The sequence below is a fragment of the Sarcophilus harrisii genome, chromosome 3, assembly GCF_902635505.1.
Source record: "Sarcophilus harrisii chromosome 3, mSarHar1.11, whole genome shotgun sequence".
Classification (NCBI taxonomy): domain Eukaryota; kingdom Metazoa; phylum Chordata; class Mammalia; order Dasyuromorphia; family Dasyuridae; genus Sarcophilus; species Sarcophilus harrisii.
In genome coordinates, this window is record NC_045428.1 from 583,195,711 (window position 1) to 583,216,395 (window position 20,685).

Below are 20,685 nucleotides of genomic sequence, written 5' to 3' on the forward strand. Positions count from 1 at the left end.
TCTGCTTTTTCTATGACAAAGGGTTTTTTTTAAGTCTTTTGAATCAAGTCAACTTTTATTAAGCACCTACTATGTGCAAGGGATTATGAAAGTGGACAAAATCATGGAATGGCTCTACTGTTGTTTAACTTCTTGGTGCCTTGGTTTCCTTAGTTGTAAAATGAGGGGGTGCGATGATGGCTAGCAAGGTTCTGTCCACCTTTCAATCTGTAATTAGACTATTCAAGAAATTTCTATGTCTTCAGAGCTCTTTGTAAAAGTCAAGGCATGAGTAATAGCCATCTACCGAATTTCTGAGAAATGACACGGCATAAATATGTCGGTGCTGGAAAGACTTCCTTCCTCCTCTTCCCCCGTGTTCAATAAATTATGAAAGAAAGGAGTGGGAGGGTCATGTAATAGTGTGACATGGGGGCAGGAGTTAGCTGATTCACCTGGAAGCCAGAAAAATTTTTTACCCAAACTGGAAAATATTCTGTCCAGCAATCCTCCCTGAATACCCTCATAATTCACGCAAATGTCAGTCATCTATGTGGATGTGTGTGTCTTTCCCTATGATGCAAGTGTTTCCGACGAGCAATTAAAGGAAGCAGTTCGTTCCGACGTGCAGCGAGCTTGGGTCTAGGGTCCGAGCTCCAGAAGCCATGATGGCAGAATTTTAGACCTTACCAATCACCTGAACAGAAAAGCCTCTGTCTCTCCCTCTCTGTTTATGGGAGTGGGCTCCTCAGTCTGTCTAGCTTCCCAGAGTTTACTTTAGCCCTGCCTGCTGCCAAGGAGGCAAGGATACACTGAGAAGTTGTCGGGGGGGATGTTTAGGGGGGGACCACTGTGGTTATCCGGATGTAGGCTGGAATAGGAGGAGCCTTGATGAATTTTTGCTAGATCTTCTCCCTAGTAGAGGATATTGAGTTGTTTTATTTTTCTTTTTTCACTGCTCCCCCCCCCAAGTTTATGTTGGTTCCCCACTTAGGGTCATTTAAAGCTTACATCTCAGTAAATCCAGAAGGTGTCTGTTGGAGAAGGGGAAAAAAAGAGGAAACTAGGCAAGCATCTTAATCCTTCTGTCCATTCACGGTCTTCATAATGTTCTTTCAGGCCTCCGCTGAGCTCCTGGGCTGAAATGAAGGCTGATAAATTAGTCTGGAGGGAAACAAGGCCGATTCTACTTGTAAAAGGTCATTTCGACTTTGTTCTGGGTGAGGGTTTATCTCAGCGGCAGCTGCGACAGACAATGCCCTGGGTCTAAATGGGAGAAATCTTAGCTCTGCTCATGAAATTACTGTGCTGATAAGCTCGAATGGACTTTAGTAAGACCTAAATGGGAAAGGAGTGGATGGAGGTATTTTTGAACACGACTGAGCGGGGATGACACAATGAGATGTACAATTAAAGCCGGCATTATCTCGGAGTGGAGAAGCACGCCGGTCCAGATCAGACGAGAGAGAAAGAAAAGTTCTCCCCACTCCAGCCCGACCATTTCTGGGGAAAATCCAGCAGTTATCTTCCCAGAGTCGAGCCTCACCCATGAGCTCAAGGGTTATAAAGCAGCAAAACACAGCGGCCCCTTCCACAGGTCACTGCTGATGGGATCTGACTTGATTTCTTCTATATTTTGTTAGTTCAGACAATGTACTCTTTGCTTCAAAGCGGGAGGATAAGAAGGAGGGGAGATGCTTTCTGGAGAATTCTCAACTAAAAATGTGGGCTAACACATCCCATGTCCCATTTATGGGGCCAGAATTAAAACAATGGCTTCCCAGTTGTGATCCAAGAGGAAGCCAATGGGATTTCATTTCCCTTGTACCTGTCTAATTCCTTCCCTCCAGAAGCCATAGCAAATGTTGATGTTCCCTCAATGGAAGGCAAATTCTTTGAAGGCAAGAGCTGATCTTTGCAGCCCCAGTACCTAGTAGTGATAAAAATAATGCTTGTTTATTGAGTCATTAAGAAAAAAAAAAAGAATCCCATTATTGGTCCTTGAGGGAGCTTCAACTTGCTCTATTCCCAATCTGGTTTAGCACATATCTTCTTTAGGCAAACTGGTGGCCCCCTGGTCTCAGAGCCTCCTCATGGTCCAGACATAGGGAGGAATCCCAATTAATTTGTCCCTATTGCAGTTCAGAACTCCCAAGCTCAAGAGATCCACCAGCTTCAATTTTCTCAGGAGCAAGGATTATGGGAGTATTCTGCCGTACCAGGCAACTGATGGTCTAGTGAACCTATTCTGTGTCTTGTACTGTACACACCAGCAGATTTCTGTCCAGGAAAGATGCTCCTTCTTAAGCTCCACATACTACTTAAGTTTGCTAGTCTAACCACCCTGAAGTCTGTCAGTCAGTTGAAAAAGCATCTTTTAAGTGTTTACATGTGCCTTGGGCTAAGTGCCCAGGGATACAAAGAATGGCAACTGTCTGTCCTTACGGTTCCTGAAGGGAATGCCAAAGGGAGAGAAACTCTTCAGGACAATTCCCATCTGGGAAAGTTTTAGATCTCTCCAGTTCTAATTCCACACCTCTCACCCCCACTTTGTCCACAAATTCTGGGAGCTGTTTGCTTCCTGGGAAATCTGAGCTGCTTTGATGGAGGGGTTTGGCTCTGGGAAGTCCCCATAGAAGACAGATCTCTGTGTGTCTATGTATGGGTGAATGTGTGCATGCATATGTATGTGTGTATATAGATATATAGATATAGATGCAAACACACAGAGAATCCTATATATTTATAGTGCTTTAAAGTGTATATCAGACTGTTCCCTCACAACAAACTTAAAGTGTAGTATATTATTATGCCTTTAACAGGTACAGAAAGTGAAGCTCTAAGAAACTGAAGCATAGAAAATAAGCAGAAAGATGCAAAGATATCTCAAGAAAGTCACTGTTTAGGGATAAGTGGCTCTTGGATACCATATAGAAATATGTTCTTTATCTCCACCTTCTTCCCTCCTCTCTCTTCTCTCTCTCTCTCTCTCTCTCTCTCTCTCTCTCTCTGTCTCTCTCTGCTCTGTCTCTCTCTTTCTCTCTCCCTCTCTTTCTCCCCTCCCTCTTCTGTCCATCTGTCTTAGTCTCACTCCCCATCTTCCTGTCTCTGTCACAGTCTCCTCTCTTTCTCCCTCTGTGTCTCATCTCCTTTCTTCCTTTACTAATAATGACATGGGAACATATATGGGTGAGGCAGCATGGCATGTGGTGGCCAGATTTGAATTCTATATGCTATTGGTTCAAATCCTGCCTCTGCTGCATAATAATTATGGGGAACTCTTTGAGACTCAACATTATCATCTATAAAATGGGATTCAGGTTACCTGTTGCCTCAGGGGGTTGTTCTGAGTTGCTATAGGAATGTTCTTTCATATTCTAGGATTTCAAACTTTAGAGGCTTTAGCTGTCATTTAGCTAACAAGGGAATCATAAGCAAGTGTAAAAAACACATAAGCAAGTGTGGAAAAATGGACAGAACACTGGATCTGGAGCCAGGGAATGTGGACTTGACTCCTGCCTCAGACAAGTACTTCCTAGACGACTCTGGGTAGGCCACCTATATTTTTTTGGCCTCAGTTTCCTCATCTGTAAAATCAGAGAGAAACAATATCTGCGAGATCCCTTCTGATGTAAAATGTACAATCTGATGAGCCTGTGGATTTGATTCTGACAAACAGAACTAAAGTCCTAAGGAGATCACCCAAAGTCACTCAGGAAATAAAGAACAAAGCGGGCATTCGAACTCATGTCTTTTGACTGGACATCTTGGGCTCTTTCCAGTACATGGTGGTTTGCCATATTCTGGTGGCAAGTTCTGAGGTTTGAAGGTGACAGATCATAAAACTTCTGTACAGAAAAGAATCCCTGATAAGCGTGGACTAGTGCTAGGATTGGGCGGGGGGAGGAAAGAGGAGGGAGCTGGAATTTGGTCTCTGCTTGGGGAAGATTCAGACCTTTGGACAATTACTTAATGAGCATACAGACAACTTATCTGACCCACCAAAGTGGTTGGGACTATTTGTGTCAGCTTAGGGATGATGGGAATGTAGGTTGGAATTGGTCATTTAGTCCAATTATCTCATTTTACAGATGGGGACACTGAGGTCCAGAGATGGCCAATGATTTTCTCACAGTCATGAGATAATACGTGATTGAGAAGCGATTTAAGCTCAAATTTTATTGCTACCTCTGTCTGTCTCAGTTTCTTCATCTGTAGAACGGGGATGGAGCATCTAGGTGGTGCAGTGGATAGAATGTTGGACCTGAGAATCAGGAAAACTCACAAACCCAGCCTCAGATACTTCTTAGCTGATTGACCCTGGGCAAGTCATTTCATCCTATTTGTCTCAGTTTCCTCATCTATAAAATGAGCTAGAGAAGGGAATGGCAAATGGAGAAGGAAAAAACCCAAATGGGGTCATGAAGAGCTGGACAGACTTAACAACAACAAACAGAACATAATACAACCCATATTCGGTATTAATAAGGGACACAACTCAGGCAGCAGCATTGGAATCAGGGGGATCTGAGTTCTAGTTTTGTTTTCTACCATGTACTGGCCCAGATCCTGAGTAAGGCAGTCAATCTCCCAGTGCCTCCCAGACGACTCTCCAAGCCTCTGAGTCTCATGGAGTTCCTGTGACAGAGGGGCTTTGATACGAATTCATCCATGAAATAACAGATGTACTGCACACACACACACATCCACACATACACCCCTACTCCTTTAAGGTAAATGAAACAATTTCCTCAAGACAATTCTATATTGTAATGTATTATTAGACCCACTGAACAGATATGGAAACTGAGTCTCCAAGAAGCCATGGAAACTGAGTCTCCAAGAAGCCTTAATGGCTTACCCCAAATTATGTAGTTGGTAAATGAAGGTCTATGGAGATGATAGTATCATTGACTTTTTGAAGAACTGTCACTGAAGAACTGAAGAAAGAAAGACATTTTGGATCCAGAGAGCATCCTGACTGTCCCTCACACCTACTGATTTATTTATTTATTCAGATTTTTTGGACTAAGTGAAAGGCCATTCTTTGCCTCCACTGCTCCCCAGCCTTAATCACTGAATGGGTGCAGCCTGAGTCAGACTGAGACCTGGTGAAGACCTTGGCCCTCCCCCTGCATCCAGGGCCATCTCCAGTCATTCTGATCTCTATCTGGGCACTAGACCCAGATGGCTCTGGAGGGGAAAGTGAGGCAGATGACCTTGGCCAGCCCTCCCTCACTGAAATCCAATTCTCCTGCATGTCACGGGATTCCCTCCCTCACGGTCCTCTTGAAGAACAAAGGGCAAACAACAAGATGGACTTCCATCTCCCAGAATTATTCCAAATATAGAACCTTCTACAAGAAGCCTTCCCTGATGTCCCCATGAGGAGCCTCCCTCTCAAAATATCATATGCATTTCATATACATCCCTTCCATGGTTATTTATTCTCTATCACATAACAGGTCCATGTATGGCAGTTTCTTGACCTGTATAATGGGGACAGCTACAAATAAAACTGAAATGAGCTCCTATTCTGCTAGAAATCAAAAGGAATAGTAGGGAGACATAGGCACAAGGGACTTGTCCAGCACATCACAGGAGCTAGACAACTTCCGGGGCAGAATCCAGGCTTTTCTGATTCCAGATACTCTATTCAGACCATTTCTCCTGTGTTGAGGGGAGAGAGGAAGGGGGGGAGGGACTCCTGTTCTTTTCACCGAGTTCAGGACATTTCACAGAGAGACTAATGGAAAACCCTGGCCCAATGGCCCTTTAAATCCTGAGTCTCCTTAGCTAGGTAGGGGAGCCCAGGGGCAAGGCCATCCCAGCCCCATCCAGACCCAGACGCAACAAGGGGGTGAGCCAGGAGGATTAAAGGTGCCTTTGTTACATTCCCTTAATGTATAATCCTCATTGATCAGTTCCCTCAAAAAGAGGTCTCTTGAGCCCCTCAGTTCCCAGAGGCAGCCTGGGGAGGAGCAGGGAGCCAGCATTCCAGAGGAGGACAGTAGGCTGCCTCCATCCTGCCGGGCTTCTGACAAGCCTAATGCTATTTTTCAAATATCTAGGTCACAAGCAAACCATTCTTGGGTTGAAGGGTGGCTTTCTTATGGTTCCTCTGTGTTTTTTTTTCTTTTTAAAAAATGTGGATGATAAAATACTATTTAAGAAACCAGTTATTCGTGGATGTCTCTTGAAAATGAAAAGAAAATATTTATTTCCTTCTTGTGCTTGTGAATCAGAATGTTCTATTTAAAGAAAGTACCCTCTGCCGGATCGCAACTGAATTATTGCCCCTTAAGGAAATAAAGGAGAAATATCAGTGAGGTATTCTTAGTCACTCTCCCTCTCTCTCTCTCTCTCTCTTTCTCTCTCTCTCCTTTAAAAAAAATAAAATAAATTCCTTATATACCCATGTTTCAGAGCTGGGCCTAAGATAGTACAGGATTTCATGGTATTTGTGGTCTAAAAAAGTCTAACCTGATGTCAGGGGACATTTGGGGGAAATAAAGAAAAGCGTCTGGGATTTGGTTTTGTTTGATTAAAATGCTAGAAATAAAGAATAACCTGACACGAAGCCCATCTTGATTGCCCGTTGAATAGCATCTCATCACAGACCCCCCCTTTTGTTTCCCCTTCCTCCGCCATCGCCATTTAGATGAGGTAGCATTGAGAGAGAGCTTTGGGGGTATCATTTGGGAATAGGCCCATGGCTCTCTTTAGCCTAAAATAAACCTTCCTAGGCAGTCAGGGAAGAAATATAAGCAGCCTAACTGAGCTGCTGAAATCAAGCTGGTCTTTGCCTTAGAGGGGAAAAGTAGCAAAAGACCATATGGTATAAGGACTCCCTAAGATAGAGGATTTATGTGGGTGAACAGAGGATCATGAAGGTCTTTTTTTCAACTGTAACACTTTGTGTGGGGAGAGTGAAGGAGGGGAAATCCTGCTGTTAGATTTAAAAGTCTTTGAAACGGCTTTTCAAATAACTCATACATATCAGCTAAGGCAGCAGAACCAAACTATAGATATATCTGTGGAGCTATTCTCCCCTACTCTGCCCCCCACTATTCAGATCTGTGGTTCCCACCAACACCCCCATGTGTTCCTCTTACACTTTCCTGATTTGTAATCAGAAGAATAAATCAAAAATAAGGTGGTTGAGCACTGAGTATAAAAGAGCATGCTATCTATGAGAATTCTGTAGTCATAGGTCTCTGTAGTTCTGGGCTCCCGGTGGGGATGGGAGAAATGAAAGACCTGGGGGACAGGCTAACATTAGTAGGGCCACTTCCTGGAAAGATATTCGATGTTAAGAAGTCCCAAATTCAGAGTTCATGGTACTCTGAGGATGTGGACACATACTCACACATATGTGCATGCTAGAAGAAGGAAGACCATGAATACCGGAAAGCGTCAGCACAAGCGAAATCAATGCAACTAGGAAAAAAATCTTTGAGGAAATGTATCTGATAAAGTCATTATATCTCTGATATAGAGAGAGAGCTGCTTTGTTATATAAGCCCAAGAGCTGTTCTGCAGAAAAATGAGCAGTCTGAGGATATTACAAAAGCCATTGGAATCAAGTTAAATATAAGAGAAAAAATAATTCTCATAAAGTTGACATTTATGTCCCATCTAACCTTTTTTTTTTTTTTTGCTGAGGTAACTGGGATTAAATGACTTGCTCAGGGTCACACAGATAGGAAGTATTAAGTGTCTGAGGCTGGATTTGAACTTAGGTCCTCCTGAAAGGGTCAGTGCTCTATCCACTGCACCATCTAACCTTAACTAGGTTCAACAATAGCTTTGCTTCTTAGATCCAACTTCTCAAGAGTTGATGGATAATGGATAATAAGGAAACCCTTGCTTTTTTCCATAATCCAAAATTCATTAACCCTTCTTTCAACTCTTTGACCATCCAGGTGAGTCAGTCTTATTCAAAGTTGTTTTCCTCCTCCACTTGTCCCTTCAGAGCTATAATCTCAAATTCTTTTTAAGATTTTCTTCAAGTTCACTAAAGCTTTTTTATTTTCAAAACATATGCACAGACAAATTTTAACATTAACCCTTGCATAACTTTGTGGTCCAATTTTTTTTTCTCCCTCCCTTTCCCCCACCTCCTTCCTGAGAGAGCAAGTAATCCAATATATGCTAAACATGTGTGATTTCTACACATATATTTCCACAATTATTATGCTATACAAGAAAAATCATGATCTCAAACTCTTAAAAATTTACACACGTATTTAAGGAATATTTTTGACCTGACTTTCTGGTCCAAAACTATCAAGTGGATGGGATGCATAGGGAGGAAGAATTTTCTTGGAGCTTGTTAACATGTAAATTTACTCCCTTCCCTGAATCTCCTCCCAGTATTTAAAATCAGAAGAAACAAAATGATAGACTTAGAGCTGGAAAGGACTTTAAAGTTCATCTATTTCAATCTCTTCATTTTATGTGAAGTGACTTGCCCCAAAATCACAGAATTAATAAATGGTGAAGGATGAGACCCAGCTTCTCTGACTTGAAGGGTGGATACAACTCTGGCAACTTGGAGAGAGTCATCATCAGCCCTGTACTTTCAGGGCAGGGCTGACACTTCTGCTTAGTGCCAAGCTTTTCCTAGTCAGGCTTTATCCTGGGGCTTGACATGCTCACTTTAATGGTAAAGGAATGGAAAATGCCGTGACATCTGGGGCTATTAACAGCCTCAGAAAAGCGAAGTGGAGTTCCTCTCCAGGAAGGGACCCATGGCCGGCTTTCTAATGAATCCAGTGCCTTCCAGCTCTTCCCCTACATTTTCAGGGTCCTAATAGCAAATTGAAACACCTGTCTGTCCAAAACCAATTCAGCAGCACTGTTTTTGTTTTTCCTGGAGGATGCTGGTTTCCTTCCTGAGACACTGAGCCATGAGGTTGTCCTGTTGATCTTGGGTTCTTCCTCTGCTGGTATTTTATTTGGCATCTCCTTGGCCCTCTGAGTGAGTACATAAATGTTGTAGACAGTGATGGTCCACCTCTTGGCTTCCCTGGCTCCTTGAAGAATCCACTAAAGTCCTACCTCTTGCAAAAAGCCTTTCCCAGTCCTCCTTAATCTTACAGCTTAGTGTTTTCCTCAAAGACTGCCTCCAATTTATCCTGGATATTCATCTTGTTTGAACATGCTAGTTTTCATGTCATCTTCTATCCCATTAAATTATGGGCTCCTTGAGAGCAGACACTGGTTTACTTTTTCTTTTTCTCTTTCTTTGTATCTCTAACACTTAACAGAATATTTGGCACATAGTAGATGTTTAATAAATGTCTTTTACTTAACTGTAGATGAGCAGCTGGATGGTGCAGTGGATATATTGCTAGGTCTGAAGTCAAGAAGATATCTCTTTATGAGTTCAAATCTGACTTCATACACTTACTAGCTGTGTGACCTTATGTAAATCATTTAATCCTGTATTTAATTTTGTAAATTTTTGGATATGCTGAATTTAAAATGACTAGTGGAATCCAGTTCAAGATGTCTCAAAGGGAGAACTCAGGAAACAGATGAGGGCTAGATAGATTTGAGAATCATCAGTACAGAAAAGATATATCCCTGAGAGCTCATAACATTACCGAGTAGTAGAGGGAGTAGTAGAGGGAGAAGAGAAGAAGGTCTACCATTAGGAGGATTGACCTGGCTAAAGATCCAGACAAGTAGACTAAGAAGGAGCAATCTGGTAGGTAGGAGGAGAACCAGGTGAGAATAGAGTCCAGAAAACTAAGACAGAAAGAGTATCAAGAAGGAGAGAGAGTGATAAATGTATCAAAAACTGTAGAGGTCAAGGAGGATGAGGATGGAGAAAAGGCCATTGGATTTGCAATCAAGGATCATTGGGAACTTGGAAGAGAGTAGTTTTGTGGAAAGGTGAGGTTAGAAGCCAAGTTGTAAGGGATTAAGAAGAAAGTGAACAGAAAGAAGTTGTAGATATCTTCTGTAGACAGCTTTTTCAAGAAGTTTACCCCAAAGGTCAAAAGAGATATAAAAGGATAAAAGGGTAGGAAGGAACAAGGGAAGGCTTTTTGTGGATGGGAAGACCTGGAACTATTTGTAGATAGTAGGGAAGAATTCAGTATATAAGGATTAAGTAGAGATTGAAAATAAGTGATAGAGACAGCTATGTGGTACAGTGGATTGAGCACCATTCTGGCTCAGGAGGATCTGAATTTAAATATGGCCTCAGACACTTACTTGCTGTAGGATCCTGGACAAGTCACTTAGCCCTGACTGCTTTGCCAGAAAACAAAAAAAAATGATAAAGTGGGAATAAGAGAGAGGGCAATGTCTTAGAAGAGATAAGAGGAACAGGACAGCTTGAGCCTACAGTTAGCCTCAGTTAAACCAACTTCTCATGTGAGACAGGGGTGATGGGGCAGAAGCCATATTAGTGATAGAAGAAGAGGAAGAGGGGAGAAGAGAGAGAGCTCTTGATGAATGCCCTCAATTTGTTTCAGTGAAATCTGAACCCCTTTTGGGGTTCCAATGAATGGTGAATTCATTTGATTGGTTCTATTTTTTCCTGCTCCAGAAATGAGTCAGATCAACTGATAACCTATGAGATAAGCTATGCCAGTGTTCCTCCTAGATGAATTTTATAGATGAAGAGCTCAAAGAAGAAAAAAGGAAAGAAGGACACAAGCATTTATTAAGTACTTACTATATGCCAGTCACTTTGCTAAACATTTTACAAATATTATCTCGTTGACTCGTCAGGGAAATATAAAACCAATAAATGTCCGAATTAAGATATTAATAAAACAATTAAGATGTTAACAAAAATAACCTGGCACCATTATAGCATTTGGGACATGACCAAAATGGGAATATATTTTCCTTGATTGTGCTTATGTGATAAAGACGTTCTTTCTCCTCCCTCACTCTCTTTTCTTTCTTTGTTCCTTTGTTTCTTTCTTTTTCTTCCTTCCTTCCTTCCTTCTTTCCTTCCTTCATCCCCCCCTCTTGCTTTTTTTCTTCTACGAATTGCATTATTCATAGTAGCTTTGTTTGGTTGTTACTACAAATATCACTATACCCATTTTACAGAAGGAAAAACTCAGGTCCAGTTGAGAAAACTTTGCAAATGATCACAGCAGTCATAATCATCAGAACTGGAATTTGATCAGCTTCTGCTGATTTTAGGTTCAGTTCTCTTTCTACCCCAATAATAGAGAGAGGAGGACCATTTCTTCCATGATATAAGGTGGTTCATTCAGTCCTACATGATTTCTAGATCACGTCTCTTCCAATCCTTGAACCAATTTGACTTAATTCCATTCCAACCCCTGGGACTCATGAATATTTTCTGAGATCTTTCAGCCAGTTCTCCCAAACCGTGTATTTCTGTCTGCGTCATAGCTTCTTTGTAAAATTCTTTAAACGCCCCGTCCCGGGGGCCATTAGGGTTTGCTCTAGCATGGCAGAACATCTCAGAAATTCAGACACCAGCGGAGCCCCCTTGGTTGGAATTTGATTCTGTTTCTTCTCACCATGAAGATAACTCCACATTTATTTTATCCAAAATCTTCCCTGGTTAAGGGTTGGGGTAGGCACGAAAATGGTACAATTTTTTAAAAACTCACCACTAAAATCATTTGGTGCACAGACGTATTTTTGTTTCAGTTTTAATCACCTTTCTTTCTTAAAACAAAAGGTGTCTTGGGAAAAGATCCTTGTAAGATTTGTAAACTCAGAATAAGAGAGGTAGAAGAAATCTTCAGAGAGGTCATCTATTCCCTTCCCCTGTCTCCATAACCTTTGTTGAGGTGGAGAGCAGCATTTTCCTATCAGAGATTGGTGTGCCAACAAATCTGATGGAAGAGAAATTGAAATCCCAAAGTCGTCATCTCAGTTTTACCCTTGTAATGAATGCTGTTCTTTGGCTTCTCAAGGGAAAAAGACCATCTTTGTATATTAACACAATAAACTAACTGTCATTCTTCTAATGTCATTATTTTACAGATGGGGAAACTGAGGGGAAGTGACTTGCCCATGATCACCAAATTAATAAAAATAGCTACTTCCTGGATAGAAATCCATGTCTTTTGACTGTAATATCAAACCTCAAGATCCTGGTTCTAGGTTTCAGAGATGTCTAACCCCAAGTTTTGTTTTCATCGTAGTTTGGAAGGAATCTCAGAGACTACTTCATCCACATGCTCATCTTAAACATGAGTAAACCGTGACTTGTGAAAATTAAATGATTTCCCCCAAACCACACAAACAATATGGATCAGAAATTATTTTTTTGCCTTGACTGTGGCAGAAGACTTCCTTTTTTAGGATCAAGATGGAGCTGCTGGGCAAGCCACAGAGTCCTGAATCAGGAGTCAGGAAATCATGAGTTCAAATGGAACCTCAGATACCCATCAGTTATGTGACTCTGGGAAAATCATTTAACCCAGTTTGTCTCAGTTTTCTCAACTGTATAATGGGGATAATAATAGTACCTATCTCCCAGAATTATTGTAAGAATCCAAAAACATAATATTTATAAAGTGCTTAGCACCATATCTGGCATATAATAGATGCTAAATAAATATTAGCTATCATCATCATTATCATCATCAAATAACCCCTTCTTCTAACAGGTGAAGAAATCAAGGCTAATAGAATTAAATGACTTGCCTGAGGTCACACAGCTAGTAATTATCAAAAGGGGTTCATTAAACTTAGATTTCAATTATTGCACAAAACTGTTATGCAGGAGAACTAGATGTGTTTTGTTTCACCCTGGGGAACAGAATTAAGCATATTGAGGAGGAAAAGACAAATTTATGGTTAAAATATGGAAAATCAACAACTAGAGCACCTAGAGCATTCTTTTAAAAATGCGATAGGTTCTTTTTATAGGTAGTGAATTCCCCATCATTGGAAGTATTCAACGGGAGGGTAGATGACCAACTTTGGGGCAATGTTAGAGAATGGATTTCTGTTTAGGTTTGGGATGTTCGAGATGATTCTTGAGGTTCCAAACTTCAAGATTATGTGATCCTTTCTGTTGCTTCTAGTGAAGGTTTCCCAAAAAGGACATCTCTTAAACATATTCTCCCAAAGAGGAAAAACAACAACCAAGACTTTTTAAAAAAAAACACTTTTCAGACTAACATTGAGCATACATACATACATACATATGTCCACACATGTATACACACATGTGCACACACACATACGTGGGAAATCCTCTGACACGTCTCATTTTTCCCTTTGAAACAGGAGTGAATAACTCACTACCCATATACCGCCACTCCTAAAAAAAAACTCTGACCCATGGAATGGAGTTGTGATCTATTTTTTCCTGTTTTAAGGCAATTTGGACAGAAAAGGCTAAGAAATATACAGCTCGAGTAGTGAAGCCAGCATGCAAAAGCAATAAATTACGTTAAAGGAGAGTTTTGTAAATAAGGTAAGCATGATTTTTCCTGTTTGGCTTAAGAAGAAATTTCCTGAATAAATAATTGTGTACTTTCTTTGATTTTAAAGTCCTGGAGAGCCTTCTAGGGACTTCATTTGATCTTCGAAGCTATTCAGGTTATAATGAGTAAGCCTGAAGTTTTGGTGAATGGGATGTTTTAAGGTCCTCAAATGAGACATGGTTTCTATTAGAGCTGGAAATAGGGAAACCCAAAATTCAGTTTGAATTGATTTGGGTACTGTGTTTTCAGTTAGGTTAAAGGTGTGATGGAAGGAAAGACTCATAGAAACTTCTACCTCACTTGATACTCAAAAATAACCTTTCGAGTATTAGGTGTTATCATTATACTCATTTCATAAATGAGGAAACTGAGGCTGACAGAATCTTTGTCCAGATTCACAGATAACATGTGTCGGAAACAGGGCTTGCCCTTCTTGACCAAGACTCTCTTTTTGTGCCCTAGGTCATAACTGTCTCCAAAATCTAGTCCAAATAAATGATCTGATGATGATGATTGAGTAGAATAAATTATTATTAATTATCAGGATGGGAAGGGGCTTGGAGTTTTTTTTTTTTAACAACCTTACCTGAACAATGAAATATACTACAAGACACACATCCAGCTGATATCCAGCCTCTTCATGAATGCTACCAGTGAGGGGAACCCACTAAATATTCCAAATGCACTCAAAAAATAGGTTATTTTTCAAATAAATTTGCCAAAGACTTTGTGATCTAGGAATGCTTCTTAAGGCCCAGAATTTCTGATCTCTGTGAAGGCCTACTCTAAAGTGGACAGAGTTTGAGAAATCACCTCCCTCTTTCCCCATCCCCATCCCCAGATTTTTTCATTGCCCTGCCTTCAAATTCTTTCTCCTAAGCAGGATCTTGAGGAAAGTGACTCCTGGATAATTCACTGAGAATTTTTCATTTAAAAAAATGGGATTTGTAATTTCATTGTCATAGATAACCCCAGAAAGAAACTCCCTTTGACCAATATAAATCTCAGATGGGGATTTGTAGTCTTAGAGAATTGGGGGTGGGGGGACAGGCAGGCTAAAGGGCCACATGACTTACACAGAGTCATAGAACCAGCGTGTATTAAGGGCAGGGCTTAAACCCACATCTTCTTTCTGGTTCTGAGCTTAACTCTCTGTATTATAATCCTATTACCTCTCAAATAGAACCATAACTTCTCGTATTTTATTTTGCATTTTTACATTTCAATATTTTCTGGTATGGAGTGAAATGCTTATAGAGCAAGTTGTCAGCAAGCCTGTGAATTAGAAAGTCATTAGTGAACAGTATGGAGGACAATGGAGGATATATAGCCAGACAATCTTCAAGCACTTATCTGCTTGCAATGGGTGAGAAGTGAAAATTCCCAGCCCCGGGACCTAACAGGCACCTTCCCTAGTGCTTAGCATAGTTCCTGGCACATAATAGACATTTAATAAATGCTTGCTGACTTGACTGCAATGAATCAAATTGTATTCCCCAAAGTGGTCTAGTTAATAGAATGCTGGTTTGGAAGTCAGAAAGAACTGAGTCCAAGGTTTTCCTCTATTACTTACTCACTGGGCAACCCCTGTTAGCCTTGTTTTATTCTTCTGTAAAATGGGGATAATAATAACACTTACCTCCCAGAGTTGTTTGTGGGTATTAAGGGAAATAATATTTGTAATGTGTTTTGCAAACTTTAAAGTGTTAGGTATTATTAGTAGCATTAATGAAAGTAATACCGAACAACATCAACACTAATTTGGTGTTCAGTAGTGTAAACACGAAAGCCTTCTGGTGAACTTGGCAAATTAGACTATTTATATGAACACAACCCAGGTGTGGAGAATTAAAATCTCTATCTAAACAGTTAAGTGACTTGCTCAATTCTCCCCCAAAACCAAAAAAAAAAAAAATCTCAAAGCCCTACCCTCCCATAAGTAATTAACTATTTCCAAGTCCTCATTATCTGGATTATCGCTTCCCATCTCCCCTTTCTTCAGCGTGTGTAGATGCTCCCTCTCCAGCTTCACATGGGCCTCTCCACCCCATGACAGCAATGACTCGCCCCCTTAATGGATGGCCACGGGGTAACAAAGGCACAAGATGGATCATGAAGGCAAGGTAATCAGGGCCTGAACTCTCAAAGAAAACAAGGTCAGAAGAGATAATGCCGGGTGCGTCTGCAGCTCTGTTTGAGGACGTTGGATCGAGGGCAAATATTTCCAACTGCTGGCATGAAAGGTAGCTGTTGGGTCATGCTCGGGGAACAAAAGAGCGGGGCAGAAATCTGAGGAGAACGTTCTCGCACGTCCGACCCAAAATAAATAATATCACAGAGTCAACACATGAGGCCGATAACAGAAACGGCTCGTACCAGCTCTGGCATTCAATGAGTAATGGAGATATGGACCATTTCTTAAAAATGAGCAAATAGAAACTTGTATCAGGACACAGTAGATGAGAACAAAGTCCCCTGAAGGTCTTGAGAAAGATTATCGTCGAATTCACATGCCCTTCATCATCCCCAATCCACCTACTCTTGGGAGGGCTGCCGAACTATCTGGTCTTTGATTCTACTTGTCCAAATGCCAGGCAGGGCAGGGCAGGGCAAATAGCTTCATTTCACAGCCAAAAAACCACGTGCCTTTTTCACAAAATTGGGCCGATGATTTCATCAGGGTGCGCTCCCAGGGAGCCGAAACAGAAGGGCACCTACTTTTCAGTTTCTTGCCCTTAGGGGGGCACTGAGCACCCAGGTCACACAATCAGAATCTAGACTTTAACTCTCATCTTCTTGATCATCAGGCTAGTTTTCTAGTATTTTATAAACATTTTTTTTCTATTCTCTGAATTTAGTACAATGACTGTTATATAGTAGGGACAGAGGGAGCAGGCAAAAAGTGCCATAGTGTACCTGGAGATAGAAAAATTCATTTTCCTGAGTTCAAATCTGACCTCAGATTCTTCCTCACTGTGTGACCCTAAACAAGTCATTGTTTGACTCAGTTTCTTTATCTGTAAAATAAGCTGTAACATATTTATTCTATGATCTATGGTTTATTCTATGATCCATCATCCACCATCATCCATTGATTCGAAAGGAGTAGCCGAGAATTCGCCTCTATTATACACCCAGGACAAAATTCATTGTAATTTCTAATATCTTCTAGCAGAGGTAAATCTGATTCATTCGGCTTAATCACTCATTCATTCAGATTCTCATACTACAATCCTACAGTGACCCACATCGCTTTGAACAGAGCACATGACGCTCCACGTCCCAACTCTCTCTTTGCACGTGCGTTCCCCCATGTCTGGAATGCTTGCCCTCTTCACCTCCGCCTCCTAACTTTCTTCAGATTCCAGCTCGGATCCCACCTTCTGCGGGAAGCCTTTTCTGCTGCCCCTTAAAGTTAGCGGCTTCCTCTTGAAGTGTTCTACATGTATGTACCTCATATGTACACCTTATTTTGATCTTATTTTTCTCCCCATTCCCATTAAACTGTGAGCTTCTTGAGGACAGAGATTGTGTTTTTTGCTTTTCTTTGAATCCCTAGCACTTCGCAGAATTCTTAGCACATAATAAGAGATTGAGATGGGCTTGTTGACTGTTGGCTAGCTGATTAACTCTTTGAGAAAAGTCATCCTTTGTACTGATTTTTTTTTTTGCTTTATTCTATTTTACAGCAACATATCCAAAGCCCAATCTGAGACCATGGGGCTACATTTCACCATGACTGTTGATAATGCTAAAGAATCTAGACTATGTCCCAGTATCCTAATGGGAGACATATCCTCTCTTTAGGAGGCAATTCCTTCTGAAAGAAATTATAAGTCAGTCTTCCAGGACCCAAGTGACTCCAAGGCATAATTGCAAAGCACATTAACTCTTTATGGCCAAGAGGGTTACTTTAATACACTTGAATCAGTCGCATATGGCAAGAGGCATAGTGAGGTTAAGATCATAAAAGACCTATGTGCTCCTGAATCTCCTGAAAGATGCAGCATCCCCAAAACAGAGTTTCTATCATCACCAAGGAGTACCCTAGGTGTAGCTATTTAATTTGGAGAGCATTTAAAAAAAAAAAAAAACCTCCTTCACAGAGAGGTGATAAACTGAAAGCATTTCACCAAATCTCAGGACTCTGAATCGAAGGAGACCTCAGAGGGCATCCAGTCTAATCCATATCTGACAAGTAATCCTTTTTACAACATTCCCACATCACACATAGCACAGTGTCTGGAATATAGGAGGTACTTCATAAATAATAATAAATAAAAATAAAAATTGACCTCTGTGGGAAGGTCTCGATTGAGAAGGAAGCCATTCCCTCTTCTGGCAACTCATTTTATTTTAGGAGAGCTCGAGATGTCAGGAAGTTTCTTTTCTTTTTCTTATGAAAACATTAAATTTGCCTCTCTACAAATGATATGCATACTTTAAAACCACTGCTCCTGGTTCTGCCTTCTGGATAGAAATAGTCTAATTGCTCTTCAACCAGCTTTTTAGATCTCCGCATCTTCTTTTCTTCTGGTTAATTAGCTTGATTCTTTTAATCTGGAAATGGCCGACAACTCCAGTATCTTTGCCAAGAAAACCCTCAGATAGGGTCGTGAAAAGTCAGACATGACTGCAAAGACCAATAACAATGTGGTACAGACTCAAGTCCTTTATTCACCTGATCTTTCTCCTCTGATCAATCTCAGTCTTATCAATGCCCTTCCTAAAATATACTTCCAACTGAAATATAATATTCCAGAAGTGATGAGACCAGAGTTCTTTGAGGGAAGGGATTATTTTGCCTTTTTGTACACATTTAGCACAATACCTGGCACATATTAAGTCCTTAATAAATGTTTATTGATCTAGGAGTTAGGAGAAAAGATAAAAAGAGATTCTGTATAACCTGCTTCTGACCTCATTCCTCTAGCTCTGCTCCCTAGCCTGGATGTTTCAATAAAGAGTAACCATTCCCTTCAAGGTTCTTTCCTTCTCCATCTTACATCTCTTATCTCAGAACTTCCTCTCTTCTAACCCTTGAAAAAGCTACAAAATAACCAGACATTTAATTCCTTTTTTTTCTCCTTGGGAAAGATCACTACCAAAAAAAAAAAATATTCACCAAAAACCTAGTTTCCATATACAGTGTAAAGACCAGGAATAATTGAAAAAAACCTGTTTTATGAGATTTCTGCCCCCACCCTGAGTGTTTACAGTCCTGAAAGTCTTGCAAATCTAGGAAGATCTAGGTCAAGCTCCAAATAGATCCCTGCCTACAGATTTTCTGATTGCCTCTACCTTCCAGTTATCCCAGCAGGTAACTATAGTTTGCATCCCTCAAATTTAAGCCAACTTCCTGCCCTAGTGTCCTTCTGTTCTGCAGACCACCTCTGGCTGGACCTCATTAGTGGATTTTTTTTTAAAAAGACAAACATGCTCTGGAGGTGGGGGGTGAGTAGGAGGTAGAAATTCTCATTCTTTTCTGTTCAATGTTAATCTGGGAATTGGGCATTCCAGACACCTATAAAAACCCCAAAGCCTTTGATAATTGGGGGATGAAGGAGCTACAGCCTTCTTTTTATAGCTCATGGCTGTCAGGTATTTGGAGAATGCCATTGGCTACTAGATTTGTTTTTTAACGGCTAGCTTCCATTTGGGCCAGAAGAGATTCAAGTTTCTCAGCCCCAGAAACATTTGCAAATGGAACTGACTCTCATCCGTTTGATTAATCTTTTGTAGGCCGCTGTGACTCCATAGCCTTACCACCTATGAGCCACAAGGGAAGCATGGGATTCTTTAAGACATGAGGTCATTAAAGATACATTTCTTGGAGGAGAATAAGCACAACTTTCTGGGGCCCAGAGCAGCCCATGAGAACCTCTGATGTTTTCTGAATGGCGTCATGAGGCTGGGGCATAAAATAAGCCAGGGAAATGTGACATTAGCCAACTCATTTTACCCATGGCCTCCCGCCTCGGGGCAGCCGGGTGGGCTCGATCCCCTGATTTATAAATAGATTGAGCACAAGACAAATGAGGGTGATCAATCATACTCAGAGTTCTCACCTCCCATCCAAAGTTTGTCTCCTTCAGCGTGGTCCTGGGCACTGTCATGAAAGGCCCCAGCCGTTCCCCAACTTCCATCTTCCTCTTGGCCCAGATTCCCAGTCCGGCCCCTGGAATCGAGGACTCTCGGAGCTCAAAGTCTGCTGGGATTGGAATGTCATCAGGAATGTAGACGGGGGCCTCATAAGGTGAACCCTCCTTTGGGGTAAAATCCTCACTGGTGGGAAAGGGGGAAGGCGGTCCCATGGGGATGGGCGACATGATGCTGTCCTCGGTCTCCTCCTCTGCACTTTCACCAGCCAAGAGGTCCGGGTCTGTCTCATACATATTATTTACAATATCGCTGTCACCTAGAGGAAATAATAGAAGGCTCTTAGGCTGAGTAGTAAACCCTTCCCACAGTGGAAGAAATCATGAAACTAGTTGGGCTAGACCGGGAAGATTGTCAATAAAATGGGGGAAAAAACAAAACCTAGGTTTTTAATTCCATGCCATAACCATTTATTAAAGATCTGTTGTTTGCTGCCAGGAGCTGTGGATGAGAGGTACGGGCACAGATTCTGCTCCCAAGGAGCTTACCATATGAAAGTGGAGTAAATAATATTTCCAAGTAAATATGGGGAGGATATCCCTAGGGAGGGGATTATGAGGAGATATTGGGAAGGGAGAGAGCACAAAATAGCAGATTTGGAAGGGAAGTCAGAGACGTCTTGTCCAACACATATTCCTAAAAGGACTCCTTTAGCATTTTATTAAATTCAGCCTCTGCTTGAAGACCTCCACTGAAGTGTGGTGCTCACCACTTTTGGAGGCATCCCATTTCATTATGTGGTAGCTTTAAATGTTAAGATCCTGGATCCTTGAGCTCAAAGGAAATTAAAAAGTCATCTTATCCAGTCCTTTCATTCTACAGACAAAGAAATTGAGGTCTAGGGAGGTTGTGTCTTTTCCAAGGTCACAAAGATCATTTGAACCCAGGAACTCTGGATCTAGATTCGAACTTTTTCTAAGATTTTTTTCCCAACATCGAAGTCATTTATTTCTAGGAGGAATAAGGTCGATTTACTAGAATGAGTGGCCCCTGAGATGTAAAGGGAGCGATTTCACCTAAGACTTTGGACATTTTTAAGCCTGTAAGTAAGTCAAAAGGTCAACAAATACATCTTCCTGCCTGCAGGCCATACCATACT

General features: G+C 41.2%; 1 protein-coding gene across 1 annotated transcript in view; it reads right to left on the reverse strand.

Moving 5' to 3' along the window:
* LOC116422862 (histone-lysine N-methyltransferase PRDM16-like) overlaps positions 1 to 19,958 on the reverse strand; it is a 104,641-nt gene extending 84,683 nt beyond the window's left edge. The window contains exon 1 of the mRNA XM_031962979.1: positions 19,496 to 19,958. Coding sequence (XP_031818839.1) covers positions 19,496 to 19,822 — 327 coding nt within the window. The 5' untranslated portion in view covers positions 19,823 to 19,958. The remainder of the gene's footprint in view (positions 1 to 19,495) is intronic.
* Positions 19,959 to 20,685: the final 727 nt, after the last annotated feature.